Genomic DNA, 21657 nt, shown 5'->3' with positions numbered 1-21657 from the left:
ATGTCCATTTCTATTCATCAAATGGTGTGGGAGAAATTTTTTTTTGACTAAAGATAAAAATCATGTCACCAAGTGCATTAGCTGGTTCTGCGGAAAGCTCAGGTTAAAGATCCCATTAGCCAATGTACAGTGGGTAGAACAAGTATTTGATACACTGCCGATTTTGCAGGTTTTCCAACTTAAAGCATGTAGAGGTCTGTAATTTTTTATCATAGGTACACTTCAACTGTGAGAGACGGAATCTAAAACAAAAATCCAGAAAATCACATTGTATGATTAAGTAATTAATTAGCATTTTATTGCATGACATAAGTATGATACATCAGAAAAGCTGAACTTAATATTTGGTACAGAAACCGTTGTTTAATCATAATACTGAATGTAATGTGTGTAGTTTTCGTCAAGAATTAGAACAAGGACTTTCTGTTCCTTGTTAGAAACTAATGGAGCTATCGTCAGACCGGCTGGAATGCTGTGTTCCTTACAGGACATTCTGTCTCTACCCAGGGACGGGAGAGACCTTGGGCTTGTAGTAGATTGTTTAACAGGTGGCAGACAATGTGGGAAGGCTTGTGAACTATATTGCCATTGTATCGGAGAAAAGAGGAGCAGCATTCAAAACGCTATGACAAAATGTGATATATATAAACCAATGTACATTGCATTATGATCAGTACTCCCGAGAATAAACGCTATTGATTGATTTTGAGACTGGTCTCTGTCCATTTTATGCAAATAAGTATCTTACAAATTCTTAGAAATGGGCAGAGTGTTTTAATTGAATTGGTTGAACATATAGGAATAAAATTCCTTTGACAATGTACAAAATGTTTTATTATTTTTTGTATTACATAAGGGATCCTGCCACCATTATAGTCTAAACCCGAAGCAGATGAGGGCGTTACTGAGCGTGAACAAGCAAGAACTCAGATGAAAGATAATGGAGGCGAAAGGACAAGGGGAGTTATTTAATGTACTTATGGGGTGTATCCATATGCTGTGTGTGAGGCTGCAAAGCTATAAAGGCCGAGCTCCGTGCTTAGAAAGTTGGTTGTTCCATGGATCAGCACGGCTTTGCTACTTTGTATTAAAGTCTCATTTGAATTCGAAAGTTCCAGTAAGAGTATTATATTTCTGAGTCAATATTACACTACAATGTGTCATGACGTTGGCCTCTTTGGGTATAGCAAGCCCATCCCCCTCTCCCCCTTGCCTCCTTCAACTAAGGCTGCTGTGGTCAGAGGTCATACATTCCTGTGAAGACCTCATGGACACACAGTTATAGAGAGTAGTTTTTCATGGAGAAAAAGGAAATCCTACCTCACAGAACTTGAGGTAATGAACAAATGTCATGTTCCGGAGAAAGTGTAAAAGATCGGTGAAGAATCCAGCTACGAACTGGTCCGTTTGTCACAACTTGGGAAGCTCATGAGAGAGGGTGTGGCCACATTATCACAACACTGTTTATACAGTATAATAGCCCCAGATATAAGGTTTACATCTAATTATTGTATAAGATGAATGAGTGAGTATGATACTGTTTACACAATTTTAGAATGTGATTTTGGACTGTTTAATGAAGGAAAACTCAAAAAGGGAATTGGATTTGAACTAAATCAGAGGACCGCCCCTGAGCCCAGTTAGGGTCAGACATCCAGGGACCGCCCCTGAGCCCAGTTAGGGTCAGACATCCTGGGACTGCCCCTGAGCCCAGTTAGGGTCAGACATCCTGGGACCGCCCCTGAGCCCAGTTAGGGTCAGACATCCTGGGACCGCCCCTGAGCCCAGTTAGGGTCAGACATCCTGGGACCGCCCCTGAGCCCTGTTAGGGTCAGACATCCTGGGACCGCCCCTGAGCCCAGTTAGGGTCAGACATCCTTGGACCGCCCCTGAGCCCAGTTAGGGTCAGACATCCTGGGACCGCCCCTGAGCCCAGTTAGGGTCAGACATCCTGGGACCGCCCCTGAGCCCTGTTAGGGTCAGACATCCTGGGACCGCCCCTGAGCCCTGTTAGGGTCAGACATCCTGGGACCGCCCCTGAGCCCAGTTAGGGTCAGACATCCTTGGACCGCCCCCTGAGCCCAGTTAGGGTCAGACATCCGGGGACCGCCCCTGAGCCCAGTTAGGGTCAGACATCCTGGGACAGACCTTTTCTGCCATTCCGAATAAAACCAAACTTTGAGAAATTATCACCCGACCATGTTTCTCTCAATCACGGGAGTACAAAGGTTGTAGACCGAGCTTACCTCAATTACGAGATGGCTAAAGGTTGCAGACCATTGCTGAATATTTTAACCGTACCACGTGGTTAAACTCTTAGACTATCGATACCGACAGAATGAGAACAAGTCTTTGATATGAATTACTAGTCTGCAGCTAGGAATTCGGTATCATTGAACGCGAAGAACGACAAGCGCCGAAACATCTATTCTATAACGTCACTTTGAACTGTCCCCTCTAACCAAGACAGAGAGAGAGAGGGAGAGAGACGGACAATTCTACAAAATAAAAACTTTTCAGCGATCAAGACGACACACTGAGCGTAAATATATATATATTGATTGAAATTGTTCCCGAATGAGTGAGCGTTCATGTGTAAAGGATTAGCATTTCAATTGTTATAATTATTAACTCTGTAGTGACTTCTTAGTCGACCCCCACTTCTCCTTTGTCGAACAAGCCGCCATGCCGGTTCAGCCCACTAGGGCACATTTTCCTATCATTTAATGTAACCACATTTACCATGTTTGTTTGTTTGTTTATGCATTTCTGTGAATTACTTAGTTAGGAATAAATAAATGATTTAAGACAATTGATGTATGGATGACTCATAGTGAAGACTGGATTCGTGCAGATAACCAACAATTTACGACGTTTGGAATGAGACTAACGTGAGGTAAAATAAATAAATCATTAATCAGACTATTGATCAGATATGAAAATATCTGAAAGGTTATATTGGGAAATTATATCTTTGTAATCTGAATACTTTCCTTGATGCCCCGACTTCCTAGTTAATTAGTTACATGATTATTCATTTTAATCGTGTAATACTAATTACAGGAATCTTTGATAAAAACTAAGTCTTCAATTGAGTGATAGTAAAGATGCAACAAATGGCACGAGTATACATGCAGTTTTAACTCTGGAATTACTTTGGAGTGGACAAACTGACCATTTCTTCCATGGGCAAATATGTGGAAAGTTTTATTTACATAAAATGGGATGCTGTCAAAAAGTGATTGAATTCAAATGGCTTTTAATATGTGCAGACAGTACGTCTTCATCATTCTCTCACACACACACACACACACACACACACACACACACACACACACACACACACACACACACACACACACACACACACACACACACACACACACACACACACACATATATTGCAGCCCCCCCCCATGTTAATGATGTCTGAGTGAGAGTGACTAACAAAATCAACAGGGGCCCTCTGGAGGTCAGCGGCCCTGGGCATGTGCCCTGCATGCCTGGTCGTTATTTGGCCATGATTACTATAAGTTCAGATAGCTGGATAGACTAATTGACCAATCTGAAAATGGTTAGCTGACATGACTAATTGAGTGACTGTCAGTGAATGACCTAATAAGAGATAAATTGCTGACACACAAACACATTTCGAACTTGCACCGTTGTGTATTACACTATTCTAACGCTCAACAACAAGTTGAGACACCACTGCGCGCACACACACACACACACATTCCACTGATCCACATCAGCAGTTAGAGGTAAACGGTTGGCTCTTACCGGTGGAAGGAGAGAGTTGTCATTCTGTAATAATAGCTGCCGGAGTTCCTGTCTACTCAGCGTCTCAAGTTTATGCTCTCTCAAAACTATGGAGTTGTGTTCGGAGTGAAGGTCATGGCCAAAGCGGCATGTCCGTCTGGGAGTAAAAGTATCAAGAAAAATACAAAGCACAATGCAGTTTGCTGAATTAATTAAACTTCTAAACCCCATAGAATTTTTCAACAATGTTTCATGTTTTGGGCTGAAATACCTCAAATGTAAAAATAGTAATAATAATAACCCGTTGCAATGATACATGTACAGAGTTAAAAAATGGGCGTGTTCGTTTTGCATGGCCTGGTGCCCCGGAAGAGCAGAGTTTTAACCAGGCCACGCAAAACAATCTGTCTTACTTTACTTCTCTGGGCCTATCGCTGCGTTTCGACAAGGTAGTCCAATTCTGATATAAAAAATATAAAAAATTGGTCCACTGAAAAAAATCACATAAACTCTAAAAAAGATCAGATTATCGGAAATAAGTTTCGAATTGGAATGCCTGTCTAAAACGCATCCTATTTAGCGCACGTCATATAAAACATATTTTATGCTTACCTTCCCCTACTATTCTTGCAGTCCCCAAATAGATAAAATTTACATAAGTGTAAATCATTGCAGCCATCACATTGCTGCGCTTTGCAGCGTCTAACTTTCGTTTTCGCAATAATGCGTTTGTTTCCATTGCACAGCGCTATAGAAAATAAATCGTTTTCAACAAGTTTATCAAGAGCGCAGATAATATCTGCTCCAAACCCAACATCTGCCAGATGTGCATAGTCCAATGTTCCCTGATGATCGCAAATTAATTTTAATAACAATTGCTGAGCCATCTCGCAATAACTTGCGCGACTTTTGTTCCTGGTTTAGGACAGTGGACCACAGGCTACCGCTACAACAAAGACAGTACAGTATGAAGATAGGCTAAAACTGCTTCTCCAATAGAACTCCCTGATCGCACTGGGCGATGTCATGACGACGTTGGCTAGCAAAGCGCATGCGTAGAAAGACGTCACGGTCACTCGTGCCAAACTGCGCAGGTGCGGGCAGTCAAATCAAAGGCATTTCTTCAATATAAAGTCGTTTTTGACGAAAATGAAAACGTGTCAGTTTGTCAATTTAACGAGGTTAGATTAATAACATGTTCAACTACTTAAGACATTGGTTCGGATCTAGGTTGTGTCTTTAGATTTCGAGAAAATGAACAACTCAGGAATCATTTTTCACTTCTCTCATTGACTTCTTAAATCCCTAACCTCGGCGTGGTCTGTTTGGCAAGCGTTCCCTGAAGTCTGGCAATGTTGCTGTGGCTACACCCTTCCTCCTCAGTTGTGATGAAAGAAAAACGAAATGTATGGAAAAGGCCAAAGCAAAGACAGTAAATACAGTACCACAGAGTTTGTAAATGGAGACCCCCCCCGCGTGTCATGGGTGTAATTCACACACACAACTGATTGTTTAAAGGATGATTATATGGATATATGGATAATTATATGGCTGTTTTGGCCTTTATCTCCATAGGCCTTAAAATCAACCCGGAAGTGGCGGTGACTCCGCCTAGTGGTCTTCGTTAGCAAAATCGGGCTTTTTTTTATTTTACAAGGCAAGTCCGTTAAGAACAAATTATTATTTTCAATGACGGAGCTAGGAGTCACCGCCTGCCTGTTCAGGGGCAGAACGACAGATTTTGCACCTTGTCAGCTCGGGGATTTGAACTTGCAACCTTTCGGTTACTCTAACCACTAGGCTACCCTGCCGCCCCGGCTATTGTAGTTCTCCACAACCAATGGGGGAATCAGGCTTCATGTGATCCGGATCAAAGCGGATTAGACCAGAATCTTGGTTTTCGGTCATCCAAGTTCAAACTGAGAGAAGCAGTTTCTCCTAATATTTCTGAATGATTTATGCGCGCAAAGATATCTACTTCGACCTGCAGAATGATTATGATCATTCTGCACGTTTTTTATTAGAAATACATCCACATTTGACCAAGATAGCGTCAGAGCATTTTGGTTTGCGTTGACACTACTACCACACGCTAAATAACATTGTTATTTAGATATATTTGCGACACTGTCGGATATTTTTTGAAAATTGGAAACAAGCAATGGAAAGAAGCCGTACAGAAAATTACAAAGGTGCGTGACTATTAAAATAATGATTTTCTTTCACCACCTGGGCAGTGTTTGGCCTACGTTTCTTATACAAACCTGTTTGCGATCATTGCTTTACATACAACGTGTATATAGTGGAACTTTCCGAGTTTCCCGAATGCAGCATTATATAGTTGAGTCTGTAATGAATCTGCATGCTGGTGCCATCCTCGTGAACGTTTATCCTGCTGCTCATATTTAGTTTAGGCTATGTGCTATTTTTAAGGGCAACAATTAAGATCACGTGTCTCATATGTTCACTAAACACAGAGGCTCACTGCTAATGAATATTCTCAAATTACAGTATAAGCATGGGGTGGCTAAATAAATAATGTGGCATTGTTTTTGTCTTGAAGGGGCGGTAGAGGGCTCCCTTACACTAATGTTGGCCAGTCAGTCCTATGACGTAATGTCTTTGAAACAGCAAATACCCAATGAGCTGGTAGATCTTAGTAGTGTTTTTAATGTGTGAGTATAATTATTTCTCTCTCTCACAGATCCCCTTCTATCAATTTCTTATTTACGGCTCCTGGCCCCACCCCTGCAACTTCTGTCAGCTGCTATGTGGCAAGTTGTGCAGAAAGGACTTGTCATGCATTATGGGATGCTGGAGGAGTTTGTCACCTCGGTGACAGAGATGGTTCCAGAGCTGCTGAGTTACCGGCAGAGGGCCCAACTCATCCTGGGACTGAGAGCCAGGGTTAGCATGTGTGTCTGCAGATGGATTTGTTTAATGGGCTGAAATGTATTTTATTTTTGTACATTTAGCTATCGCTAACAACCGTATTAGTTCCCTCCAATCTGTCGTACAGTGGTTGATAGTTGAACCAGTAAACCAGTAGCGCACTGGTGAAAGTGTATCAACAGCGCAGATGATAGCGTTTAAATACTTTTTTTTGTGACCATAGCCGGTTCTGGAGTTGTGTCGTGGTGATCACCAAGTCGACCCTGAGACCATCCAGCCCCACCTGGACAGAATCAAAGCTTCCATTACTACACCCAGGGACCACTGTGTGGGTGATTTACTATGCACATTAACCCACAGGTGGCTGGTGGCACCTTCATTTCCGGAGAACGGGCTCATAGTAATGTCTGCAATGGCATAAATTGAATGTTATCAAACACATGGTTTCCATGTGTTATATAATAATAACACTCTATTCCAGCAATTATTATGATCCGTTTTCCCCTCAGCAGCCTCCTGTGCATAAAATACATTTAATCAATAGGAAGAAATACACACACAGTTTGTGTAATTCATCTCCCGCGGTGTGTGTGCATGTTAAAGGTGACTGATGCACAAGTAGAAGATTCCGGGGCCAATTTCTTGGAGCTGGTCCAAACCCTTCTTCAAGACCCAGGTGTGAAAGAGCACTTCTTCCTGGTGAGATGATGACACTCTCCCTAATTTTCTCTTTCCCCCCCCTCTCCCTCCCTCCCCCCTCTCACTCACAGTTCCATTTTTATGTCTTCTAACTCCCCCAGGAGGTGTTCCCGGTACAGTACGGCCAGAAGTATGACACAGCACTGGAGATTCTCCTTTGGGAGTTCCTCTCCAGACTGGAGGAGCTGCTGCCTGTACCAGACTTTGCACAGGTGCTACCATTGAACTCAACATTATATTTCACATACGCACCTTGACTATTGCCTTCAAAATACAGCATGTATTATGTTCAACTTTAACCTACCACTGCTAATGACTAAGGGCTCTTTCTCAGATGGTGTCATGGCTTGATGGAGCCCCCTCAGTTCTGGATGAGTGTTTGCAATCAGCGACTCCGCCAGAGGAGATGAAGGCTTTAATTGAACATCACAGAAATCTTGGACATGTTGATGTAAAAGGTAAGGCTGGCTTAGTAGATAATTATGACTGATGAGTCATGATCTTTGCTACTGCATTACTTTGCTTTGATTGTTAGAATTATACATTTATTATTTGACTGTAGCTAAACGGGTGAGAAGTCGCAGTGGTTTACTGAGCCTCTCATTCTCTATTTCTCTCAGACACTTGCTCTTTACCTATGGACGACTTCATCCTCTCCTCTCTGTCTCTCCCTCCAGTCACAAAACTGGGGACTACTGTTGACAAACAAACTAAAAAACACCTGCAAGATGCCACACCAAATTCAAACCATCCAAATAAAGAAGAGATTATTGAGATTCCCATTGACCAATCAAATCTGGAGACTGGCAAGAGGAGGATATCTGAGAGAAAGAGACAGAAGCGAAATGAACAGAGGGACAGAATTGAAACAGATGAAATTGTGGAGGAGGGAACATCATTTTCAGCAAATGAGAGTAGGCGAGGGCAGACTCTGCCCTCTAAGAGGAAAATGAGCGACAGTTCGGAGGTTCCCCGGAAACGGCAAGCAGATTCACCTCTCTTTCAGTAAGAACTGATATTGAAGTAGCTTATATTGGTGTGTCTCCCAGCATGCCTTTGATGTCCTTCCATTTTTTTTTGGGGGGGGGGGGTTAATTCTGCTTTCTATACATTGCTGTCTTCCTCTTTTACAGGGATTCTCCAGTGAATATCAAATCTTTTAGTGAATCTCCTCTCATCTCGATATGGGGAGAATACACAGGTGTGGAATCTCTGTTCGTTCTGAATTAAATGTGAAATACCATACATGGTAAAAGAAAATGCATGACAGTTTTACTTACCCTTTTTTTGTCAAGAACCCCAAGATGCTGCCTATCCCATGACGACTGACATCAAAGTCCCTTGGTCGGATGATGAGACTCTAAACCTCATAGACATTTGGGGAAAAGACTCTGTGCAGCGAGTTCTGAAAGGCTGTGTCAAAAATCGCCACGTGTTCACTCTCATTTCCAAAAACATGTCTGAGAGAGGCTACATGAGAACTGTAGAGCAGTGTCAGACCAGGATCAAACGATTGAAGAACAGCTTTCGTCAGTCTCTCCAGCAGAAGTGAGTACACTACTAAAGAACATTTGCAATGTATATAGAATTTATTATTATAATATATGTTTATTTCTTATGGACAATATCACTGGAATGTGCTTGTCTATATTCTCACACTGAAACCATTCCCTATATACAGAGTGGAGTGTAAATTTTATGACCAGCTAGAGCGAATACTTGGGAATGTGTCCCCCTTAACGGTTCCTGAGGTCACCTATGATGTTGAAGAGGTGACAGATGACCAGCTAGAAGACACTGATGATTGGGAGTTCCCTGGCCACTCTGGTCTAGAAGATATGGGTATGGTCCGATTGTGCCTTTCTTGGTAAATCACATAAAATTGTCTCTTGGGAAAGGGGCTAATGTGTGTTTGCATGCGGCATGTTGCCCACCACCTTACAAAGAGGTCAAACTGCTTGAATGTTAATACAGCTGATTTTACATTTGGAATTTGCAATGTGATTCATCTAAATCAATCAAATGATTAATAATCAGTGATCACTGCTCTTGTGTTTGTCTCTATTTCCACTGAAGGAACAAGAAGTGTTCCCTGGACAGACTTGGAGACCCTCACCCTAATCAACATATGGGGAGATGACAAAATGCAGAGGGAATTGAGGGGTATGCATAGAAATGGGCACCTTTTTGCTGTGATATCCCAAAAGATGTCTGCCCAGGGCTTTATCCGGACTGCAGAGCAATGCCAGACAAGGGTTAAAAGACTGAAACGGAGTTTCCGACAGTGCTACGAGAACAAGTATGTCAGTTATAGTTTAACAATCATTTTCTTTGTGCATTGGGAGTCCCACAGGGATCTATGCTCTGGCCTTTACATTCTTGTTTGATATCCTGTGATGGCTTATATTTGGTCTATTTGAGCCAGAAAAATGATTTGTTTTAAAAATGTGCTTTGTTTTCTTTCCCCAAACACAGCATGAAAGGCAGAGAGCAAGTAGAATGCAAATTCTATGACCTACTGGAGAGAATACTGGGGAATGAGCTTCCCTCATACGTGGAGGTGTCGGAAAACTGTCTAGACATGGAGTCTAGAGAAGCATGGTCAGCAGACAACGAGTGCTCTGTTAACTCTTCCCAGGAGAGGGGTATGGTCACATTCTCTACTGGTTAACCAGTTCCTCTTTCACTAGTATACTATAATAAGATCAACTTGAAGGGCTGGGAAGAAACTCAACATAGCATATCTGACTCATTCTTTGATATCTGTGAGACGAAGTCAGCAAGGTTTTAGGGACAAGGGTGAGTGGATGGTTTGGGATTGGGCCAATCCTTCTCACACACTCTTTCCCTTTGACTCTGATCCATCCAGAGGCTGTGGTGGGTGTGCCAGAGGACAGGAAGAAGATCCCCTGGGTGGACGGCGAGACGGTGATCCTTCTGGAGCTCTGGGGAGACGACACTGTGCAGCAGAACCTGAAGCGCTCCCCGCACAACGGTCACATATACTCAGAGATTTCGGAAAAGCTCAACATCCGTGGTTATCACAGAACTGCAGAGCAGTGCCACACCAGGATAAAGCGTTTGAAAGCCAGCTATCGGCAGTGCCAGGAAACCATCAGGTGGCCATTGCATTTCAGCTTCTATTGTTGATACATTTGTCATGTTGCTAATGTGAATTGGATTACATAGTTGATTCTAATTTTGCAATCTCTCTCTACCTGTGCTCTTCCTAGTTCATCTGGATCTGAGCAGGTTGATTTTAAGTTCTACAATATTTTAGATCAAATACTTGAGAGGCAGCCTCCCTCTACCAGCACAGTGGTGACAGACTTGACCAATGACATATCAGAGGAATCAAACAGTGACTCACTTCAAGGTAAAAAGTTCAGCTCATTTCAAACTATGCAAACGTTCTATTGACACCCAGCATGGCTATGTCAGATTGAACCCTGTTTGTTATATACACTGCTCAAAAAAATAAAGGGAACACTTAAACATCACAATGTAACTCCAAGTTAATCACACTTCTGTGAAATCAAACTGTCCACTTAGGAAGCAACACCGATTAACAATAAATTGCACATGCTGTTGTGCAAATGGAATAGACAAAAGGTGGAAATTATAGGCAATTAGCAAGACACCCCCAATAAAGGAGTGGTTCTGCAGGTGGTGACCACAGACCACTTCTCAGTTCCTATGCTTCCTGGCTGATGTTTTGGTCACTTTTGAATGCTGGCGGTGCTTTCACTCTAGTGGTAGCATGAGACGGAGTCTACAACCCACACAAGTGGCGCAGGTAGTGCAGCACATCCAGGATGGCACATCAATGTGAGCTGTGGCAAGAAGGTTTGCTTTGTCTGTCAGCGTAGTGTCCAGAGCATGGAGGTGCTACCAGGAGACAGGCCAGTACATCAGGAGACGTGGAGGAGGCCGTAGGAGGGCAACAACCCAGCAGCAGGACTGCTACCTCCACCTTTGTGCAAGGAGGAGCAGGAGGAGCACTGCCAGAGCCCTGCAAAATGACCTCCAGCAGGCCACATATGTGCATGTGTCTGCTCAAACAGTCAGAAACAGACTCCATGTGGGTGGTATGAGGGCCCGACGTCCACAGGTGGGAGTTGTGCTTACAGCCCAACAAAGTGCAGGACGTTTGGCATTTGCCAGAGAACACCAAAATTGGCAAATTTGCCACTGGCGCCCTGTGCTCTTCACAGATGAAAGCAGGTTCACACTGAGCACATGTGACAGATGTGAAAGAGTCTGGAGACGCCGTGGAGAACGTTCTGCTGCCTGCAACATCCTCCAGCATGACCGGTTTGGCGGTGAGTCAGTCGTGGTGTGGGGTGGCATTTCTTTGGGGGGCCGCACAGCCCTCCATGTTCTCACCAGAGGTAGCCTGACTGCCATTAGGTACCGAGATGAGATCCTCAGACCCCTTGTGAGACCATATGCTGGTACGGTTGGCCCTGGGTTCCTCCTAATGCAAGACAATGCTAGACCTCATGTGGCTGGAGAGTGTCAGCAGTTCCTGCAAGAGGAAGGCATTGATGCTATGGACTGGCCCACCCGTTCCCCAGACCTCAATCCAATTGAACACATCTGGGGCATCATGTCTCGCTCCATCCACCAACGCCACGTTGCACCACAGACTGTCCAGGAGTTGGCGGCTGCTTTAGTCCAGGTCTGGGAGGAGATCCCTCGGGAGACCATCCGCCACCTCATCAGGAGCATGCCCAGGCGTTGTAGGGAGGTGGACTTTTCCATGTAAATATTAAAGTCACCAAAGATTAGAATATCTGCTATGACTATTATTATTATTATATTATTATTATTTATTATTACTACAAGGTCCAATAGGAATTCAGGGAACTCAGTGAGGAACGCTGTATATAGCCCAGGAGGCCTGTAAACAGTAGCTATAAAAAGTGATTGAGTAGGCTGCCTTTGCGGGATGCACGGGGGATATGGTCACTAGTGTAGCCAGGAGGTGAGGCCTCATTTAACACAGTAAATTCATCAGGCTTAAGCCATGTCTCAGTCAGGCCAATCACATCAAGATTATAGTCAGTGATTAGTTCATTGACCATAATTGCCTTTGAAGTAAGGGTTCTAACATTAAGTAGCCCTATTTTGAGATGTGAGGTATCATGATCTCTTTCAATAATGACAGGAATGGAGGTGGTCTTTATCCTAGTGAGATTGCTAAGGCGAACACCGCCATGTTTAGTTTTGCCCAACCTAGGTCGAGGCACAGACACGGTCTCAATGGTGATAGCTGAGCTGACTACACTGACTGCTAGTGGCAGACTCCACTATGCTGGCAGGCTGGCTAACAGCCTGCTGCCTGGCCTGCACCCTATTTCATTGTGGAGCTAGAGGAGTTAGAGCCCTGTCTATGTTGGTAGATAAGATGAGAGCACCCCTCCAGCTAGGATGGAGTCCGACACTCCTCAGCAGGTCAGGCTTGGTCCTGTTTGTGGGTGAGTCCCAGAAAGAGGGCCAATTATCTACAAATTCTATCTTTTGGGAGGGGCAGAAAACAGTTTTCAACCAGCGATTGAGTTGTGAGACTGCTGTAGAGCTCATCACTCCCCCTAACTGGGAGGGGGCCAGAGACAATTACTCAATGCCGACACATCTTTCTAGCTGATTTACACGCAGAAGCTATGTTGCGCTTGGTGATCTCTGACTGTTTCATCCTAACATTGTTGGTGCCGACGTGGATAACAATATCTCTATACTCTCTACACTCGCCAGTTTTAGCTTTAGCCAGCACCATCTTCAGATTAGCCTTAACGTCGTAGCCCTGCCCCCTGGTAAACAGTGTATGATCGCTGGATGACTCGTTTTAAGTCTAATACTGCGGGTAATGGAGTCGCCAATGACTAGAGTTTTCAATTTGTCAGAGCTAATGGTGGGAAGCTTCGGCGTCTCAGACCCCGTAACGAGAGGAGTAGAGACCAGAGAAGACTCGGCCTCTGACTCCGACCCGCTGCTTAATGGGGAAAACCGGTTGAAAGTTTCTGTCGGCTGAATGAGCGACACCGGTTGAGCGTTCCTACAGCATTTCCTTCCAGAAACCGTGAGAAAGTTATCCGGCTGCGGGGACTGTGCCAGGGGATTTATACTACTATCTGTACTTACTGGTGGCACAGACGCTGTTTCATCCTTTCCTACACTGAAATTACCCTTGCCTAACGATTGTGTCTGAAGCTGGGCTTGTAGCACAGCTATCCTCGCCGTAAGGAGAGTACAGCGACTGCAATTAGAAGGCATCATGTTAATGTTACTACTTAGCTTCGGCTGTTAGACGTCCTGACGAATCGTGTCCAGATAAAGCGTCCGGAGTGAAAAAGTTGAGGAAAAAAAAAATATATATATATAAACGGTAATTAAAAAGTAAAAACTGTAAAGTTGTCAGGTAGCAAAATAGGTTGGCAACAAAACGCACAGCAACTCGAAAACAAGTCTGCAAGTTGTAACCGGAAATGACGTTAAGACTCACTCCAAAAGGCTTTCAGAGCCATCATCGACTCAGTGGGTTTTGTCCAACATGTCTCTGGACCCACTCACTGTCAGTCATACGCTGGACCTAGTTTTGCCCCATGGAATAAATGTTGTGGATCTGAATGTTTTTCCTCATAATCCTGGACTATCGGACCACTATTTTATTACGTTTGCAATTGCAACAAATAATCTGCTCAGACCCCAACCAAGGAACATCAAAAGTCGTGCTATAAATTCACAGACAACACAAAGATTCCTTGATGTCCTTCCAGATTCCCTCTGTCTACCCAAGGACGCCAGAGGACAAAAATCAGTTAACCACCTAACTGAGGAACTCAATTTAACCTTGCGCAATACCCTAGATGCAGTTGCACCCCTAAAAACGAAAAACATTTCTCATAAGAAACTAGCTCCTTGGTACACAGAAAATACCCGAGCTCTGAAGCAAGCTTCCAGAAAATTGGAACAGAAATGGCGCCACACCAAACTGGAAGTCTTCTGACTAGCTTGGAAAGACAGTACCGTGCAGTACCGAAGAGCCATTACTGCTGCTCGATCATCCTATTTTTCTAACTTAATTGAGGAAAATAAGAACAATCCGAAATTCCTTTTTGATACTGTCGCAAAGCTAACTAAAAAGCAACATTCCCAAGAGAGGATGACTTTCACTTTAGCAGTGATAAATTCATGAACTTCTTTGAGGAAAAGATTATGATTATTAGAAAGCAAATTACGGACTCCTCTTTAAATCTGCGTTTTCCTTCAAAGCTCAGTTGTCCGGAGTCTGCACAACTCTCCCAGGACCTGGGATCAAGAGAGACACTCAAGTGTTTTAGTACTATATCTCTTGACACAATGATGAAATTAATCATGGCCTCTAAACCTTCAAGCTGCAAACTGGACCCTATTCCAACTAAACTACTGAAAGAGCTGCTTCCTGTGCTTGGCCCTCCTATGTTGAACATAATAGACGGCTCTCTATCCACCGGATGTGTACCAAACTCACTAAAAGTGGCAGTAATAAATCCTCTCTTGAAAAAGCCAAACCTTGACCCAGAAAATATAAAAAACTATCGGCCTATATCGAATGTTCCATTCCTCTCAAAATTTTTAGAAAAGGCTGTTGCGCAGCAACTTTACTGCCCTCCTGAAGACAAACAATGTATACGAAATGCTTCAGTCTGGTTTTAGACCCCATCATAGCACTGAGACGGCACTTGTGAAGGTGGTAAATGACATTTTAATGGCATCGGACCGAGGCTCTGCATCTGTCCTCGTGCTCCTAGACCTTAGTGCTGCTGTTGATACCATCGATCACCACATTCTTTTGGAGAGATTGGAAACCCAAATTGGTCTACTCGGACAAGTTCTGGCCTGGTTTAGATCTTATCTGTCGGAAAGATATCAGTTTGTCTCTGTGAATGGTTTGTCCTCTGACAAATCAACTGTAAATTTCGGTGTTCCTCAATGTTCCGTTTTAGGACCACTATTGTTTTCACTATATATTTTACCTCTTGGGGATGTTATTTGAAAACATAATGTTAACTTTCACTGCTATGCGGATGACACACAGCTGTACATTTCAATGAAACATGGTGAAGCCCCAAAATTGCCCTCGCTAGATGCATGTGTTTCAGACATAAGGAAGTGGATGGCTGCAAACTTTCTACTTTTAAACTCGGACAAAACAGAGATGCTTGTTCTAGGTCCCAAGAAACAAAGAGATCTTCTGTTGAATTTGACAATTAATCTTAATGGTTGTACAGTCGTCTCAAATAAAACTGTGGAGGACCTCGGCGTTACTCTGGACCCTGATCTCTCTTTTGAAGAACATATCAAGACCATTTCAATGACAGCTTTTTTCTACGTAACATTGCAAAAATCAGAAACTTTCTGTCCAAAAATTAATCCATGCTTTTGTCACTTCTAGGTTAGACTACTGCAATGCTCTACTTTCCGGCTACCCGGATAAAATACTAAATAAACTTCAGTTGGTGCTAAATACGGCTGCTAGAATCCTGACTAGAACCAAAAAAAATTATCATATTACTCCAGTGCTAGCCTCTCTACACTGGGTTCCTGTCAAAGCGAGGGCTGATTTCAAGGTTTTACTGCTAACCTACAAAGCATTACATGGGCTTGCTCCTACCTATCTCTCTGATTTGGTCCTGCCGTACATACCTACACGTACGCTACGGTCACAAGACGCAGGCCTCCTAATTGTCCCTAGAATTTCTAAGCAAACAGCTGGAGGCAGGGCTTTCTCCTATAGAGCTCCATTTTTATGGAACGGTCTGCCTACCCATGTCAGAGAAGCAAACTCGGTCTCAACCTTTAAGTCTTTACTGAAGACTCATCTCTTCAGTGGGTCATATGTTTGAGTGTAGTCTGGCCCAGGAGTGGGAATGTGAACGGAAAGGCTCTGGAGCAACGAACTGCCCTTGCTGTCTCTTCCTGGCCGGTTCCCCTCTTTCCACGGGGATTCTCTGCCTCTAACCCTATTACAGGGGCTGAGTCACTGGCTTACTGGGGCTCTCTCATGCCGTCCCTGGAAGGGGTGCGTCACCTGAGTGGGTTGATTCACTGATGTGGTCATCCTGTCTGGGTTGGCATCCCCCCTTGGGTTGTGCCATGGCGGAGATCTTTGTGGGCTATACTCAGCCTTGTCTCAGGATGGTAAGATGGTGGTTGAAGATATCCCTCTAGTGGTGTGGGGGCTGTGCTTTGGCAAAGTGGGTGGGGTTATAGCCTTCCTGTTTGGCCCTGTCCGGGGGTTTCCTCGGATGGGGCCACAGTGTCTCCTGACCCCTCCTGTCTCAGCCTCCAGTATTTATGCTGCAGTAGTTTGTGTCGGGGGGCAAGGGTCAGTTTGTTATATCTGGAGTACATCTCCTGTCCTATTCGGTGTCCTGTGTGAATCTAAGTGTGCGTTCTCTCCTTCTCTCTTTCTTTCTCTCTCTCGGAGGACCTGAGCCCTAGGACCATGCCCCAGGACTACCTGACATGATGACTCCTTGCTGTCCCCAGTCCACCTGGCTGTGCTGATGCTCCAGTTTCAACTGTTCTGCCTTATTATTATTCGACCATGCTGGTCATTTATGAACATTTGAACATCTTGGCCATGTTCTGTTATAATCTCCACCCGGCACAGCCAGAAGAGGACTGGCCACCCCACATATGCTCTCTCTAATTCTCTTTCTCTCTCTCTGAGGACCTGAGCCCTAGGACCATGCCCCAGGACTACCTGACATGATGACTCCTTGCTGTCCCCAGTCCACCTGGCCGTGCTGATGCTCCAGTTTCAACTGTTCTGCCTTATTATTATTCGACCATGCTGGTCATTTATGAACATTTGAACATCTTGGCCATGTTCTGTTATAATCTCCACCCGGCACAGCCAGAAGAGGACTGGCCACCCCACATATGCTCTCTCTAATTCTCTCTTTCTTTCTCTCTCTCGGAGGACCTGAGCCCTAGGACCATGCCCCAGGACTACCTGACATGATGACTCCTTGCTGTCCCCAGTCCACCTGGCCATGCTGCTGCTCCAGTTTCAACTGTTCTGCCTTATTATTATTCGACCATGCTGGTCATTTATGAACATTTTAACATCTTGGCTATGTTCTGTTATAATCTCCACCCGGCACAGCCAGAAGAGGACTGGCCACCCCACATAGCCTGGTTCCTCTCTAGGTTTCTTCCTAGGTTCTGGGCTTTCTAGGGAGTTTTTCCTAGCCACCGTGCTTCTACACCTGCATTGCTTGCTGTTTGGGGTTTTAGGCTGGGTTTCTGTACAGCACTTTGAGATATCAGCTGATGTACGAAGGGCTATATAAATAAAATTGATTTGATTTTGATTTGATTTGATTTAGGGAGGTCATACAGGCATGTGGAGGCCACACACATTACTGAGCCTCATTTTGACTTGTTTTAAGAACATTACATCAAAGTTGGATCAGCCTGTTGTGTGGTTTTCCCACTTTAATTTTGAGTGTGACTCCAAATCCAGACCTCCATGGGTTGATAGATTTGATTTCCATTGATCATTTTTGTGTGATTTTGTTGTCAACACATTCAACTATGTAAAGAAAACAGTATTTAATAAGAATATTTCATTCGTTCAGATCTAGGATGTGTTATTTTTGTGTTCCCTTTTATTTTTTTGAGCAGTGTATTTAACTACTGGTTCTACTGTAGGTGCCGTCCCCTCAACACAAGTTCCTTTGCCAAGTCTAAACAGAGACACTTTAATGTTATTGGGCTGTTTTGTATTTAGAGTGTACAGAAGTGGACAACTACACCACTTCTGAGAGGATCACACCAGGCTCATGGTTGGATCCTGAGACCCTGGCCCTCATTGACATCTGGGGGGAGGACGAGGTCCAGAGGGTGCTGAGAGACTTTGTCTATAACGGCCCTGTCTACATGGACATATCAGAAAAGATGCATGACCAAGGGTACTCCAAGACCCCAGAGCAGTGTCGTTGGAAAGTCAAGTCCATGAGGAACAACTTCCGTCAGTGCTACGACAGGAAAAAGTATGTGTACAAAACAGGTTTAAATTGGACCCTTTATGTTGATTTTCATTTGCAGAAGCATACAAATAAGTGTACTCTAATCTAACCCGTAGCCACAATTCTGCATCTCATCTTTTAAAATGGCTTCCTTTTCTGTCTGCTGTTCTCAGATGTGGAAGAAAGGGAGTGGAATACAAGTTCTACAATCAGTTGGAGCGAATACTTGGGCATGAAGCGGCGTCCATTGATGCGTATGATGAAAGAGACGATCCAACAGTAGACCAGGACACAGGTACGGTGGTAATACAGACCGTTATCTGTTTACACTGAAGACACTGGATGTTTCCAATGTATATGTCTCCCGGAGCAGGTGCTGATGGGATGAGATGCATCCCGTGGTCAGAGCCAGAGACGCTGGCCCTCATTGAGCTGTGGGGGAACGAGGATGTCCAGGCGAGTCTACGAGGTTGCGTCCGCAACGGGCACATTTTCGCCGACATAGCAGAGAAGCTGGCCACCATTGGGCACTTCAAAACAGCTGAGCAGTGCCACTCGAGGGTTAAGCGGCTGAGGAAAACCTACCGACGGTGTCTCCACAGCAGGGCGTAAGTGCAAAGCACAGATTATTTGTGAGCAAGGTGAGTCACGGTGCCTAAATTGGTATCTGTTACAAATGAACCCTCCACTTCCCTCTACCTCTGGTCATACCTACAGAAACGGAGGGGAGCCCTTACTCTTCAGATACTACAGGTTCCTGGAGCCGGTGCTAGGCAACGACACGCTCTCCCTCGATGCAGAGATTGTTGATTTGTGTGATGACTTCAATCCAGATCCCACTGAGGAACCAGATCAGGAAACGGGTATGGTGCCTCCTCATTATCCTTACCCTCAAAGTCTAATGTAATTAGGGCCCTGTATTTTTCCTGTGTCAGTGCCAACAGTTGTTTGTCTTGGTCAGGTCAAATCAGGACCTTAGTCATAATCAATCTTCAAAAATGTACTTAGTAGCCACCTAAAGCCTCCCAAAAACATATTTTTTTGAAGGCCAGGGCTCAGTCAGTTACGCTGTGGCGGAGTCCAGCAGAAAGATGCCCTGGTCCGATCGGGAGACCCAGGCTCTGCTGGAGGTCTGGGGTGAGGACCATGTGCAGCTCTCCCTCCGCGGCTGCTTGAAGAACAGACATGTGTTTGAATACATCTCACGGAGGATGACGGCCCAGGGGTTCATCAGGACAGCTGAGCAGTGCCACACCCGCATCAAACGACTCAAGGCCAGCTTCCACCATGACAAGTGAATGCATAAGATTTATAACTACCATTTCATGTCTAGTTATTTACTTTAAAAATCACACCATCATCGGATATAAATTGACGCAATATCTTTAAGTCAACAAATCAATGCTTTACTTATTTTCACCACATGAGTAAACAATGTAATTGCAGTCTTGTTTTTATCACTGTTATTGTTACGTAGTACATGTGGTCAGAGGATATGATGATTCAACTGAAATTAAATAGTCGAATCTTCCCTTTCCTCAGAATGGAATGCAAGTTCTACGACCAGATGGAGGAGATTTTCTCGAGGGAGCTCAATGTTGACAGTTTGGCCGAAGATTCGTTAGACAATGAGGAAGCTGCTGTCTGGGAGCCTACACTTGAAGTTGACCAAAGGAAAGGTAAAGCAAAGCCATACCATACCTTTAAATGTTCTATGAGTTGTCTTATTTCAACTAACCCCCTTCCCATTGTAAACAATGTGTTCATTGGGTGTCTTTGTCTTCAGCTAGCCGTCCTTTAACTGATGGCTCCAAGTTCTCCTGGAGCGACAGTGAGACCCAGGTCCTCCTCAGTATCTGGGGGAGTGACGAGGTCCAGGAGGATCTGAAGGGCTGCACCAAAAACAGACACATTTTCACTGAGATCTCTCAGGCCATGGCCTGCGAGGGCTACCTGAGGACAGCCGAACAGTGCCAGTCTAGAGTGAAGCGGCTAAAGGCCAACTTCCGCCAGTTCTGCGAGAGCAAACAGTAAGCCATGGGGGAAAAGATATGCATATGAAATTGATAACCACTATTTATAATTGTGAATTGATTATGAGGACTCCATACTGATGGAAAAGTTGTGTATTCATGGTCAGAGGTTTGCTATGCTCATGTTAGATAAGCAAAGCTCATTAACCAATCAGATATGAGGAATAAGTATTGCGTCAACAACAAATGTTCTATTTGCCCAGGATTGGAGGGGAAAAAGTGGAGTGCAAATTCTACGATCAGTTTGTGCAAATATTCGGGAACAAGTATCTACCCTGTGACTCTCTGGCTGAGGAATCGAATGGTGCCACAGACATGGGAGAGGTCCCAGGTGGCCAAGTCCAAGGAACTGGTAAGGGAAACAATCTCCTAATCGCTGTACAATAGATGCTGTTTTACCGTATACTATCAACGCTTTTTTCAGTCTCTCCAGAATCAGGCAGCTGTCCATCACCGTGGGAACTAGATCTCCCCTGGAGCATTGAGGAGACTGAAGCCCTCCTTGACATATGGGGCAGTGTCAGAATCCAAGAGGACCTGAGGGGAAACACTGAAATGGAACACATTTATACAGAGATCTCTCAAATGATGGCTGACCAGGGCTTCATGAAAACAGCAGAGCAGTGCCAGACAAGGGCAACGCAACTGAACCTGAGTATTATTCCAATCTGATGACGAGGAAACATTAGTGAACATCTGAAGACAGTTTTGTAGAGCCACAGGACAGATGCAATGACTCAACAATGACTTCTGGAAAAGAGATGTATAAACAATTACAATGACCTACGTCTCCTGTCTCCTGCGTTGTTTTCAGAGATGTACTGTATTCTATAAAAGATGCAGTGTTGCTATGTTGAATATTGCTGAAGAGACTCAATATCCAACCAACTTTTCTTTTTCGGAAAACAGACACGTATTTAACCTTTGTATCGGTGCTTAAATCTATGTGTAAAGGACTATCGATGTTTATTGTCATGTATTTCACTGTAAGTGCACATGTGTTGTGACATAAGGACCTGAACTTAACGAAGCAACATATTTTAAAGGGATTGGATTGAGGGAATACTGTAACGACAATTGGTCAATACCACATGACATTCTGAACTTCTAGATTTTTTGTTGTTGTTATTATTTGCCAAACAAAAGGCTATATATTTATATATTTTATGTAAATTTGTGTTTTTAGCAAACTCTTTAAAAAAAGGCTTTTTTTCAAGTGAACCAATTTAGATTAAATTCCTTTGAGTGGA

The 21657-nt window shown here is 44.0% G+C and overlaps 2 protein-coding genes across 8 annotated transcripts in view; one reads left to right on the top strand and one right to left on the bottom strand.

Annotated features, from left to right (window-relative positions):
* LOC124014205 (protein mono-ADP-ribosyltransferase PARP12-like) overlaps positions 1-6167 on the bottom strand; it is a 21179-nt gene extending 15012 nt beyond the window's left edge. The window contains exons 1-2 of one of the 4 annotated variants that reach the window (XM_046328973.1): positions 6027-6167; positions 3784-3919 (exon numbers count right to left, since the gene is read on the bottom strand). In XM_046328973.1, coding sequence (XP_046184929.1) covers positions 3784-3919; positions 6027-6040 — 150 coding nt within the window. In that variant the 5' untranslated portion in view covers positions 6041-6167. Of the gene's footprint in view, positions 1-3783; positions 3920-4033; positions 4330-4374; positions 4743-6026 lie in introns of those variants that run through there. The other 3 variants (XM_046328971.1, XM_046328970.1, XM_046328972.1) reach the window with 3 other exon arrangements.
* zgc:113263 (uncharacterized protein LOC503753 homolog) lies at positions 5449-21657 on the top strand. 4 transcript variants are annotated; one of them, XM_046328966.1, is made up of 23 exons: positions 5449-5954; positions 6467-6669; positions 6878-6982; positions 7258-7353; positions 7455-7565; positions 7688-7811; positions 7974-8358; positions 8487-8554; positions 8649-8901; positions 9035-9195; positions 9430-9652; positions 9829-9998; positions 10223-10472; positions 10587-10729; positions 18137-18398; positions 18548-18669; positions 18748-18982; positions 19092-19237; positions 19422-19668; positions 19917-20053; positions 20161-20404; positions 20611-20759; positions 20832-21657. In XM_046328966.1, the coding sequence occupies exons 1-23, from the start codon at positions 5924-5926 to the stop codon at positions 21077-21079; spliced, it is 4113 nt and encodes a 1370-aa protein (XP_046184922.1). In that variant the 5' UTR covers positions 5449-5923; the 3' UTR covers positions 21080-21657. The 4 variants fall into 4 exon arrangements, with proteins under 4 accessions (XP_046184922.1, XP_046184923.1, XP_046184921.1 ...); XM_046328967.1 differs by having other exon boundaries at positions 6467-6677; positions 6878-6986; positions 8031-8358; XM_046328965.1 differs by having other exon boundaries at positions 6467-6677; positions 6878-6986.

This window comes from Oncorhynchus gorbuscha, linkage group LG25 (genome assembly GCF_021184085.1).
Source record: "Oncorhynchus gorbuscha isolate QuinsamMale2020 ecotype Even-year linkage group LG25, OgorEven_v1.0, whole genome shotgun sequence".
Classification (NCBI taxonomy): Eukaryota; Metazoa; Chordata; class Actinopteri; order Salmoniformes; family Salmonidae; genus Oncorhynchus; species Oncorhynchus gorbuscha.
The sequence above is the reverse complement of the archived record's forward strand: the minus strand, read 5'-3'. Positions and strand labels throughout refer to the sequence as shown.

Bases quoted from the DNA above. Each gene is read 5' to 3' on its own strand.
- zgc:113263 (XM_046328965.1), top strand. From the start codon at position 5,924: ATGGAAAGAAGCCGTACAGAAAATTACAAAG. The intron at 8,555-8,648 runs GTGTGGAATCTC...TTTTTTGTCAAG, and splicing joins GATATGGGGAGAATACACAG to AACCCCAAGATGCTGCCTAT. The intron at 10,473-10,586 runs GTGGCCATTGCA...TGCTCTTCCTAG, and splicing joins CAGTGCCAGGAAACCATCAG to TTCATCTGGATCTGAGCAGG.